The sequence below is a fragment of the Panulirus ornatus genome, chromosome 5 (genome assembly GCF_036320965.1).
Source record: "Panulirus ornatus isolate Po-2019 chromosome 5, ASM3632096v1, whole genome shotgun sequence".
In the NCBI taxonomy this organism is placed as follows: domain Eukaryota; kingdom Metazoa; phylum Arthropoda; class Malacostraca; order Decapoda; family Palinuridae; genus Panulirus; species Panulirus ornatus.
This window is the reverse complement of record NC_092228.1, coordinates 8,579,328-8,592,239: the sequence shown is the minus strand read 5'-3', so window position 1 is coordinate 8,592,239 and position 12,912 is coordinate 8,579,328. Positions and strand designations below refer to the sequence as shown.

The window sequence follows — 12,912 nt, the reverse complement described above, 5'->3', positions numbered from 1 at the left end:
CTTAGTGGGACTTTTGAGGTAGACTTAGTGGGACTTTTGAGGTAGACTTAGTGGGACTTTTGAGGTAGACTTAGTGGGACTTTTGGCTTAAGGTTGGAAAGTCATGACTGGTCGACGTAACGCAAGCCTCCTGGTGGTGGTGTGGGGGGTTGGTCTGCTCGCTGGCACTCATGCTGCAGGATTGGTCCGATCCTCCTCAGGGGTGACTTATAAGGTGGGTGGGGGGGTCTGATCCCATGAAGCCCCTGGTGAAAAGGAGTGGGATCAGACAGACCCCCTCCTCTTCCCCCCTCACCTCAGACTCACAACCCCCATTTTCCCACGACAAAAATGACGGAGTGGAAAAAAAAAATTACTTCCTTGCCTCCCTTATCTCCCTCCCCATTCATTTATTTCACCTCCAGATACCTTTTTGTCTCTCACTGTCGGTATCTGGGTTTTCAAGTCACTTAAGTCTTCCCAATCTGATTGAGGCATCGAGACTCATCCCCTGCAGAGCACGACTGTACCACCAGCAGCAGCTGACCACTGATAAACACCTGCTTCCTTAACCCTTCATCTCCACGCGGGCATGAACGTAAACAACACACTAAGCACCTGCATGTTGCATGTCTGAACGAATCTTGGTTTTAACTCGTCGCTGCATCGCATGACCCTGGCTTTGAAGGTGTCCTTTGTAAATGCTGTATACGTCACTTTCAGCAAGCCATGCAGATGATGCTGTATTAGTTCCATGCAGATGATGCTGTATTAGTTCCATGCACATGATGCTGTATTAGTTCCATGCAGATGATGCTGTATTAGTTCCATGCAGATGATGCTGTATTAGTTCCATGCAGATTATGCTGTATTAGTTCTCTAAATATTAGTGTCTTGCTCTTCGTCAATGCAAGAGGTATTACACTCTTCCTTTAACGTGTTCATATGTGAGTCTTTACGGTACGTATCCATCCACATAGGACAAGCATCGCCCACTGTTCAGAAAACGTTTTATAACTTCATTCAAAACAAAAATGAAATATTATGTTAAAAAAGTAAACTATTTGCATTACATCAAACTTCACAGACGAATGTCACTCAAAGACCTGATGTTTTCTTTGTCAAAGGCATTCACACAGTGGCTGGTCTCTGATAACCTTGTGGGTTTCTTGCGAAGGGTTTCTGTAACCGTTGTGTCCTTCCTCCCCTCCTTCACCGCCAGCAGGAGCTGGAGTCAGCGTCGAGAGCCGGGCACGGACCCCGTCCCGCGGACCACCTGGTGGAGGCCTCCCCGACGTCCGTGAAGCAGGAGCTCCTCCACCTCTCCCTCGCACGGCAGGCCCTTGAGGCCGAGAAGGTAAGGTTGTAGGAGCGTGACTCTGTCTTAGGATAGTTGGTGGACTCCCCCTGTCCCAGAACGGTTGTTGGACTCCTGTCTCAGGACGGTTGTTGGACTCCTGTCTCAGGACGGTTGTTGGACTCCTGTCTCAGGACGGTTGTTGGACTCCTGTCTCAGGACGGTTGTTGGACTCCTGTCTCAGGACGGTTGTTGGACTCCTGTCTCAGGACGGTTGGTGGACTCCTCTGTCCCACGACGGTTGTAGACTTGTCTCAGGACGTTTATGAACACCAGCGACCCACAGGGCTGCTTACACAATGGTACTGAAGGGGTTTATCATCTAAAGAAGCGTAACGTAGCTAGTTTTCAACCCTTTTCTAAGTCAACAGTAACATGATTTGTGACGTACAACACAGTTTGTCACATCCAAGGGCCTGTGTGTGTGTCTTAGAATAACAGTGAACACCTGATGGTCTTAATTTTTCAACTTGGGGTTATACACATGACGACAATGGCCTTAACAGACCCCTTGGTAGTCAGTCCACTGGCCTAACAACTCAATTAACCAACCAGCTAACACTTACGTCTTGATTTTCTCGATACTTTAATACTTTAGTTGATTCCATCCCCTGGACTCTCATGTGTCAGTGTTGTAAAGTATCACAGTGTGACCTTCATCATAAAGGAATACCAGTTGGTGATTGTAAACACGATGGTCACTTATTCGTTCCTTTATTCCTTGGCTTATTCGTTCTTTCAGTTTTTATACAAAGGGCAGGCAGCCCTCAAGGTAACACTGATACGTCCCCCAAGACAGCACTACTAAAACTTCAGCAGTGATGTTGTTAGCATGATTTTGTGCGTAAGTGTTCCATCTTGGAGTACCTTCTCACGGAGACACCATCTGCTCCTTCAATTTTCCATGCAGACCACCTGAATCACCACCTTCCCCCCTCGCGTAGATGAGGCACGTCCCGAGCCTCCACACACATACTACTTCTCCCTCACGACCTCCACAGCATACCATCCCACTGCCAGCAGATCACACAACCTTCTTCAGGTATAACACGATATCATGAGGCTCTCCTCGAGCTCTCCACCTTCACCATACTCCCTTGGATACTCTCTGACTCACCTAATCATCACAGGCCACCTGACATTCCCTAATGGGACGTATTCCTGCTTCTCACCAGAACATCCCCTAATCACCCTCACCTATACAATTACCCTGTGCCTCCTCCCCTCCCCTCAACGAGCCGCTCTTCCCCCTGGCCACCAGCTGAAGCCCTGACCTTTCCTTCCCCCACCCTGCTGCAGGTGGAACTGACGCGGCTCCTGGAGCAGCGCGAGGGCATCATCACAGAGCTGCGCAAGCAGATGCACCAGCGAGACAAGACCATCCAGGCTCAGAGGGCCCACTTCGAGGACGCCATCAGGAACGTTCAGGTAAGGTCCGCAGGTTGCAGAGAGACCATGTCTACTGTAGCAGGTTGTACAGAAAGACCATGTCTACTGTAGCAGGTTGTAGAAAGAGACCATGTTTACCGTAGCAGGTTGTAGAGAGAGAGACCATGTCTACTGTAGCAGGTTGTAGAAAGAGACCATGTTTACCGTAGCAGGTTGTACAGAAAGACCATGTTTACCGTAGCAGGTTGCACAGAAAGACCATGTTTACCGTAGCAGGTTGTACAGAAAGACCATGTCTACTGTAGCAGGTTGTAGAAAGAGACCGTGTTTACCGTAGTAGGTTGTACAGAAAGACCATGTTTACCGTAGCAGGTTGTACAGAAAGACCATATTTACCGTAGCAGGTTGTACAGAAAGACCATGTTTACCGTAGCAGGTTGTACAGAAAGACCATGTTTACCGCAGCAGGTTGTACAGAAAGACCATGTTTACTGACTTAAGAGAAGATAAACCATAAACATGGAGGGTTGTACGAGACTTAAGCTCTTTAAGTCACAAGGTCATTACAATGAGATTTGAACTTATCTCTCTTACTCACTAATCATCTCAGTAAATTGTACTGAATACCTTATCTTTCTCAGCCATCACTCCTCATTGTCCTCCTGTTCTTCCCTCATCAGAACGGGAAGCGAGGAGGAGTGGCTGGGGACAGTCCTGCCGGACGGAGCGCCGTGGGGTCATGCGCCAGGGAGGAGCTCCACCTGGTCAGGGACGCCATCGTCTCCCTCAGGAGCAACTTCAGGTGAGGGAAACCAGTCAGACTCCAGGTGCTCGGGGGGTGAACGTGAGGGAACCCACCCACACTCCAGGTTCAATGAGAAGTAACCAACCACCTACCACATTCTAGGTGTGGTTAAATATGAGAGGACACCAACCACACTCCAAGCTGTAGTTTCAAACGGCGTGGCCATACACTTTAGGGTGTGCCCTTCGGGCGAGGGGGGCCCACCAACCAGAATTCACATCCCACCACAGTCCCTCACACCAGTATGATTCCACTCCTTTAAGACAGCAGGTCATCAGGCTGGACTCGAGTGTATATATATATATATATATATATATATATATATATTACTTCCTGTGAAGTCAAAAGTATGTGACCCATGTTGTTTCCAGTGTGTCAGACCGTCTTCCCGCTTCCCTCGCGCCCCTCATAACGGTTCTTTAATGCCGAAAAATTACTTCTCTGCTTTTTTTTTCCCCCTCCCCAGAGAGACAGACCCGAACCAGCACACGCTCGACACCCTGGAGCAAGCCATAGCCATCCTCATAGAGCGCAGTGGTGGCAGCGGCGGAGGTGGTGTGAGCGGGGACAAGACCTCGAGAGCCGGGGAGAAGCAGCGACCACCAGTCAACGGTGAGGTCCCTCCTCCTTGCGCCTGATGATGTGATTATTACACGAAAGTGCACTTGGGAATTTATCGTGTTTCATTTATACGTGAACTCGTAGGAATATATATATATATATATATATATATATATATATATATATATATATATATATATATATATATATATATATATATATTAGTAGTTTGAATAAGGAAACATCTCGTGCTGTCGCAAAGAAATGAGTGCTGTGCATATTGAGTTGAGTTGAGAGTACAAACGTGTGTATTATCACGTTATCAACTTCTCTGGTCGATTTCAGGCGTCCTGGAGGCGTCGACCAAGGTGATCTACTTCACGGAGCGGACGGTGACGCCCTTCATGTCGACCATCAACAAGAGACTGGGCGAGATACGGCTGCGAGATTTCAAGAATATGTTCGACAGGCCTGGCCTCTTCCGCTTCCACTTCAAGAGTTACGACCCCGAGTACGGCATGGTGAAGGAGGAGGTGGGTGAAGGACGGCACGAGACTCTCTCTCTCTCTCTCTCTCTCTCTCTCTCTCTCTCTCTCTCTCTCTCTCTCTCTCTCTCTCTCTCTCTCTCTCATCCACTCATCCAGCACGTCCATTCTCATCCACCACATCCTCTCTCATCCCACACATCCACGCATCGAACACGTCCACTCTCATCCACCACACCCACATAGCTTGTCATCTGTGCATCTTGAGTCATCATCTGCATATATATGTAACGTAGTCTAACCCTAGATTGAGACCAGATCTTGAACCTTCATTACGTAGACTTCGAGTGAAATTTCCAATGCTATTTTTTTTTTCCTTTTTTTTTTTTTTACCCCAGTCTTGACTGTGTGTGGTTTATATGTTTATATATCTCTTGTAGATTGTGAACGACGATGATGTCCTGCCCGGAGTAGACGGCAAGATCATAGCCTGGGTGGAGGAAGATGCCGACTGATAGACGTGAGGAAGAGAGAAGATCCGCCCAGCGCTTGGGAGGAAGATGGGAGAAGCCTGCTGACGAAGGAGCGAGAGCAAGATTCTCGGTGACACGGAGGGCGAAGGCTCCTTGAGCAAAGTGGGACGCTGACGCCCTTGTTCTCTCCCATCGTCATCAACAACCCCGAGAGGAGACCCAGTGGTCTGTTGGGCCATTTTGAACTCTTTCTCCCGTTCCTTGGAACCATTCTCCCGGCATTCACAGGACGTCTGCTCTGACAATACCTTGAGTATATTCCTTCGTGATATTCTCCATTCCTCTTACAATATTCGAGACTATTTATTTATATATAAATGTAAGACTACACTGACGGACGAGCCATGTATCAAATAAATCTCGTGCGTAGATCTAACAGGAGTGATTTACTGTTGTGCAATATAAATTCATATTGACTATGAGGACATACCGACATACATAACGGGGAAAGGAGGGTGTAAAAAATACTTTTCCCCTCCTTAACACTAAATGGTATCTACATACTGTGAGTCATCGACTCGCGAACACCCGTAAGTAGAAACTGGATTCATAATTTGAATAACCTTGTCACGAATTCTTTGAAGCACACGTTTTCTGTCGTCGTAACTGTACGTTGCATCTGGTGTAATTTTACAATTACGTCTTGTGTAGGGATCTGTAAATATTATATAGAGAGGATAGATTTCTTACCCCCCTATGCCTCCTTGGTTCGATAAGGTATAAAATAAGAGATCGTCTCGTACTCAAACACTGCATGACTTCATTGTCGAAGCCAAAGATAGTGATGTAATTAATGTTTCGTACTTCTAGATTACCTTTAGCTGGTAAAATACCGTTAACTGCAGCTGGCTATCCCAAAGATATCAAATTTATTGGCATTCTTGCTCACAGTGATCAGGCTGTGAAGTATTTGGAACATCATAAGGATATACTGTTTTAAATATCTTTACTTGTTATGTAATTGTTAAGATTTCTTAAATTATTATAATCTGGCGCTTGTACATAAGTGTTCCTTGAGAGTGAGAACTCTCCTCGCAGGTCCCCCCTTTAAAAAAGCTCGTTTTTCTTGAAGTAAAAGTAAGTAAACGAGAAACGTCTGTATTTTGTTAGGGATAACTAAAGTCTTTTGTTTATAACTTATTGAAGGTATTCCCAACAATGATCTCTTTCCTGGACTTGCATGATGGAATGCAAGACATGTTGCGATACAATGTTATGGTAGCTAGTGTTGCTCTGTAAATAATTTTGTATCATTTCCCAGAAATAAACGAAAGAACAAGCAGAGTTGTTTCTGATTCTCAGATCTTTCCTTCTATGTGTATTAAGTGCATTCCTAGATCCATAAGAATGGATCTAGTGCATATAGCCTCATTATTGTATTGTGGGAACCTATTATGCAATACTGGGACCAAATCTTCTCCATCATGAAGGGCAAGAGAAAATTGGGAGAAAATTGCTTTAAGTCATTGTAGATTAGTTGTATAATCCGACTATCAACTATTTATCTATCTATCTATCGTTATATATATATATATATATATATATATATATATATATATATATATATATATATATATATATGTGTGTGTGTGTGTGTGGATGAGGATATGTTTACTCAGCATAAAAGATGTAACGTCAGGGTATTAGAAAACAGAGGAAGACCCGTTTCATCCCCCTGGAATCCTGCACATGGTGGACTTCCTAGAAATGAGCAATTGATCCTATGGGAAAACCCTGCCTGTTCCTCACGCTACTGTTCCTCTCTACATATGTCCTTGAAACCAAGAGAAACAGATGAAGTAGAAGACCCGAAAAGAAACTCAGTAGAGAAAACAGTACAGTATAAGGAGATAAAAACAGGTTAACAAATGAAAGGCAACACAAAGAAGAAACAGTGAATGCAATGAACTTCAAATAATTCAAGAAATTGTTTAATAAGAAAGACAAGACAGGAGACTGAAGACCTCACATGTAAAACTCCCTCCTTGCATGAACAGATAGGCAAACACACACACACACACACACACACACACACACACATACACACACACACACAAGTTAACAAACCTTTCGAGGCTCTACAGAAAGTATTCAAAGAAATAAAATCCACCATAGGATACCAAAATGTGCATGTAACTCCTCAAACGACCACATACAACTCTCCTCACATGCGAGTGTTTGCGTTTCCACTTCCAGTTCCCCCCCCACCCGCCCAATGAAGACCCCCCCCCCATCAGCCTCCCACCCCCAGGCGTCGGCCAGACGACCTCCAGTCAAAGTCAAGCCAAGTTTAAGAGAAAAAAAAAAAAAATGAGGAATTACCAAGTGTGGCAGACTCTGCTTCCCTGCTATTAAACGTTTCTCCCCCACATCTCAAAGGTGTAACGCGAAAGTTGGTGAATTTCCTGAAGTTCCCTATGCATCAAATATGTATTTTCTTTCAGCGAATGTACTAAAAAAAAAAAAAAAGCAACGTACAAATATCGAACTACATAAGTCATCCAGAGTGCCTTTGCTGCATATAATTTTCTTTTCAATAACCTCTTTATACAGTCAGCCATTGCAAAGACATCAACCTTAACTTTATATATATATATATATATATATATATATATATATATATATATACACACACACGGGGAAGCAACGAAAAACGGGTACGAAACTTTAATGACAGACTGAACAAATCGTGTTTGGGGGAAAAAAGAAATGCATTCACTGGAAAGGAGGTAAACAAAGTTGCTTAACGCTGCCGTCGCGCGAGGACTTACGACAATGTCTTGCCAAATGGCATAGCTAGGGATTACCCCTTATCAGGGCCCATGAGAGGAATTCTATCAGGGGGTACAAAGTTTCGGGCTCCCTTCCTTTCTCCGCTAGTCGTCTTGTCTTTATCCACTACGGTATTATGCCATGAGCTGTAAGGCCAAAAAGGGGTATGGAATATGAGAGGGGTGAAATGGAGCATCCACTCTGTTGATTTTTCTGCATTTTCTAAGATCCCAGGAAATTCCCGGGCCCCCTTTTGGACCCCCGGGCCCTCTTTTGGACCCCCGGGCCCAAGTATCATAGGAAGTTCCAGAGACATGAAAAACCAATCGCGTGAGATAAGATGTCAAGTGTTATGTGTGATATGGAGAGATTGTACATTTGTGGACTGAATACAAACAGCCCAAGTATGGGTGAAAAAGACAGGAACTCGACAGCCACTGAAGTGCTGGCTCTCTGCGCAGCCGTCATTAACCCTCCAGATAACGAGAGAGAGAGAGAGAGAGAGAGAGAGAGAGAGAGAGAGAGAGAGAGAGAGAGAGAGAGAGAGAGAGAGAGAGTACATTAACAACACACTGCGGTCCCGAGCAAAACTTCTCAAAGAAAACAAGGTTTCGAGAAAGTTACAAGAATAAGGGTTAGCAAACACAAGACGATGCGCACATGGTATACGTAAAGACAGTTGAATTAAGCCACTAAGGTGGCTAGCAACCTTGACATAAGGATGTAGGATGGCTCTGAGTGGCAATATTTTCTTAAGTCATGATGTCAGCCACCTCTCCAGCATCACATACTGGTTCAACATATTCCAAGAACCGCTCTCATAACAAGGATCAACCTTCTTGAGTGAGAACACTAAACACTTGATCCTCAATTGTCTTGTACTCACTTTACACGGACATTGACGCAACATCACCACACTTATTGACTTGTTGCTTCTGCCTGGTGGACGTGAAAGGCTTCCCGGGCGCCGAGCATGGATTCTGGGGAAACAATTTGCCCGAACGACTTATCAGTTTGGATTTTTAGGTCATCTGATCCCCTCTCCACCGTCCCGCATGTCTATGCATTTACGTATATTTTTTTTTATGTATATCTTTTCTTATGCTGAACTTACTAGCCATACTTATTTTTCGAAGATACGACCCCCTCTCCACTGTCCCGCATGTCTATGCATTTATGTATATCTTTTTTATGTATATCTTTTTTTATGCTGAAGTTACTAGCCATACTTATTTTTCGAGGATAAGTATGCTAGGATACGTTAGGCAGGAAAGGCAAGTCAAGCTATGCTAGGTTAGGTTAGGTTAAATACGATAAAGTAAGGTAAGGTAAGATTAGGTTAGGCAAAGAAAGGTAAGGCAAGCTATGCTATGCTGTGCTAGGTTAGGTTAGGTAAAGTAAGGTAAGGTAGGTAAGGCTAGGCTAGGTTAGGTTAGGCAAGGTTATGTTATTAGGTTCGCCGGCACGTATTCAATATTTACAATAGCGGCAACAGCTGAATAAGGTCAATAAACAAAAAAAAAAAAATTTCTTATGCTGAACTGACAGATTGTAATGATTTGTTTGGGAAAATTCATTGTAAGATACGTGAGGCTACTGGCCCGCCGGAACGTATTCAATATTTACACTGGCGGCAAGTTACTGATGAAGTGCCGGAAAACGAACATGCATTTCCGCTGAATTGACAGACTATATTATCTCTTCCCTTATAGTGACCTCACAATGATCAATTTTGAGAAAATGCAACATAGGTTAGGTAAGTAGTCCGCTGGCGGCAAGTAACAGAAGAAATGCCAGAAAACAAACGCACATTTCAGAGATTAAGTTTGTGATTTGCCAAACACTTTTTCAATATACACGACATATACTCGTACATAATCTGAATATGATATACATCTTCCTCACAGCAGTCACAACAAAAAAATAATCAATACTTACAATCAAACTTTGAATTCTGTGAAAACAAGTCCGTTGATGCCATCTTGTTGGCAGCGTCCATTAAATTCGTCCTTTCATGGCTGTCGCGGCGCATAACGGCAGTGGTAATTGATGGACAAGTATTCTAGATTTATCACGAACGTGAGCTGGGGGACACTTGCACATCCCTAATATACACTCATCTGGATCTTTAAGCCATATTGTTCACCATAACACTTCACTGATAGAGGAACTAAGGAATTGGAAATATTAGTGTTTGGAAACTTACTCGTTGACCTCAGCCATTGAGAACCTTCCTTGTTATAATCCCGCGTTCTTATTGCTCAATTCACTGGAGTCTTTCAATACGATGTTTGCGTGAAATTAATGGATTTATCACTATTTTCTATGTTGAAACTTTTCCAGAATCACAGCTTAGCAATTTACTGCCATACTAAAAGTAATTTCTAACCAAGCTATCGTTATTTCCATGAATAATGATTCGTATTTACGTTTTCATTTTATTTATTCATGAATGCTACAAATTTCGGCTGATTGACCTTTAGAAAATAATGTACGTTAAATCCATCAATATTTATATGTTATCTTCTTATTCATGACCTAGATTTATAAATGGTAAACTTATATTATTTATGTACTTATATTTCAGGAATGAAAGGATGTAGATTATGAAGCATTTCTTGTTAATAAACTTTTACCTAAAAGAAATGAGGTTAAACTATTCCTGCACCGCCATTTCAGTTGGCGGCCAGGAAAGAGCAGTTTACATAACATGAATGAAAAGAGAAAAACACAGACAGACAGATAAAATGGTGGAGTGTACTATGCCAGGGCCTCATTTTTACATAACTCAAGAGCAAGAAGTATGACGGACAGTGCAGATTGTTGGGTAGGTGCCTAGTTGTTTGTTTTGACGTCTCTCTAATGGCACCAGTGGGCTGGATCACAATGACAGTACCAAGTAGAAACATTTTCCATCACACTGAAATTTGAAAATACATGTATTTGGAGGAAGTAATAAGATCAGCAGATTAAAAGATGTAATTTGTACGGCAAACTAGGATAGAGGTACTACTATATATATATATATATATATATATATATATATATATATATATATATATATATATATATATATATATATGTATCCCTGGGGATAGGGGAGAAAGAATACTTCCCACGTATTCCCTGCGTGTCGTAGAAGGCGACTAAAAGGGAAGGGAGCGTGGGGCTGGAAATCCTCCCCTCTCGTTTTTTTTTTTTTTTAATTTTCCAAAAGAAGGAACGGAGAAGGGGGCCAGGTGAGGATGTTCCCTCAAAGGCCCAGTCCTCTGTTCTTAACGCTACCTCGCTATCGCGGGAAATGGCGAATAGTATGAAAAAAAAAAAATATATATATATATATATATATTATAAACATAGATTATTTTAAATATAAGAATATATGCATGAATGATAATGATTCATCTTGGCTTTGTTAACACCAACTGTCCGTAGACATCACATGGACTGGTTTAGGAACTTGAGGACGTGGATACGCCCCTCTTGCACAGCTTCAGGAAAATATGTGCCGTTGCTCACGTGTTCACTTCATCCACTTCGTTGCTTTTCCTTTATTTTACTTCACAATAATTCTGCATACTCTCATCAACTTTGTTTTGCACATGAATCTATTAATACATGTCCTTTTTTTTTTCCTCGCTTCTCTTTCCGTTACCTCTTGTGCTCAAGGGTCGTACTGAAATGTGGTCATTTCACCGTTACTCAAAAAAGTGTAAATCATAACAGCTTGATATTAAGGTTCAAAAGCACACGGTAGTTGTTAAGAAACACACGGTAGTTAAAAAAAAAACCCACGGTAATTGTTAATAGAGGATCCCACAATAAGAGTGTTATTCCTGTAAGATCTAACTTCAGTTATCACTGACAGCCAACGGTAAGGAATTCGACAGAGATAAAAAGATCAGTATTTTATCTCTGATTAATGAAAATTGCTTGTTAAATATATGATCCCAGATAGCAGACATGAATGTTACTACACTCAACTTTCCTCTACAGAATCTTTATAAGTTATTCAAAAGAAGGGCTAAATCATATATATATATATATATATATATATATATATATATATATATATATATATATATACAAGTTGTAATATACTCTCTCATCGTTACTGGAGAGCGGAATCGGATTGTTTGGGATAGATAAGACGAAGATAGGTTAGAGGGTATGAGATAACGGAGATAAAGGCGGAACCCGAGACAAGCTAGAGAGGCTAACGCATGTCAACACGTCATGTGAGACTGTTAGCTTCTTTCTGCTCGATACGTGTTCACCCGTCAGCCACTCCTAGGAGATGGACTGTATATGTGAGCGACACTCTTAGAAGAATGTATCTTATCAACTCTCATCGCAAAGTCATGAGACACTCTTAGAAGAATGTGTCTAACTCTTATCGCAAAGTCAAATATAGAAAGGTATATGGAAAATGTGTCCAAAGCTGCAAGAAAATAGATGATGCCACATCTTAATTATCGCTAGAAAATTGAAATATAGTTTTCAGTGTTATGTAATCTTTATGCGTAATTGATATAAAATCAGTTGACATGCCTAAATTGACAAATTTTTTGCGTCATTTAACAATTTTCAAATAGTTTTCAGGGGACTTAAAACTGCCACACGAATCGATATGGACCTTGTTAGAGGGAGTTATGCAGAGAGAGAGAAATGAGTTCATCAAATTCTCTTGTACATATGTATCTCTCCGTTTTCCTATACGTCCCTCTACTGTCCCTCAATATCACCATCTGAGCATCCACCATCATGACACACTCCGTCAACCTCACAAGCAAACACTGAGTGCAACGGAAATGGCAAACTGTGGTCAACTGTGTCATTGTGTGACGCAATCTTCAGGCCATGTGACTTAGTACATGTCAAGTCTATTACCGAATTAAGACGAGGAGATCTTACTGCAATAGACTTACTTGACTCACTGACGAACACGAAGATCGACGGTCAAAAGTGATACATTTTACGGGACTTACGTAGAGTTTGATCCTATAATTCTGGTGGGAACTTACTGGAGCG

The 12,912-nt window shown here is 42.4% G+C and overlaps 1 protein-coding gene across 5 annotated transcripts in view; it reads left to right on the top strand.

Moving 5' to 3' along the window:
• The window catches only part of LOC139748076 (uncharacterized), a 117,438-nt gene extending 111,049 nt beyond the window's left edge, over positions 1-6,389 (top strand). For 4 of the 5 annotated variants that reach the window (XM_071660707.1, XM_071660693.1, XM_071660683.1 and 1 more), the window contains 6 exons: positions 1,202-1,336; positions 2,636-2,764; positions 3,406-3,527; positions 3,997-4,142; positions 4,437-4,624; positions 5,017-6,389. In XM_071660707.1, coding sequence (XP_071516808.1) covers positions 1,202-1,336; positions 2,636-2,764; positions 3,406-3,527; positions 3,997-4,142; positions 4,437-4,624; positions 5,017-5,091 — 795 coding nt within the window. In that variant the 3' untranslated portion in view covers positions 5,092-6,389. The remainder of the gene's footprint in view (positions 1-1,201; positions 1,337-2,635; positions 2,765-3,405; positions 3,528-3,996; positions 4,143-4,436; positions 4,625-5,016) is intronic. The other variant, XM_071660696.1, reaches the window with a different exon arrangement.
• The last annotated feature ends 6,523 nt before the right edge of the window (positions 6,390-12,912 follow it).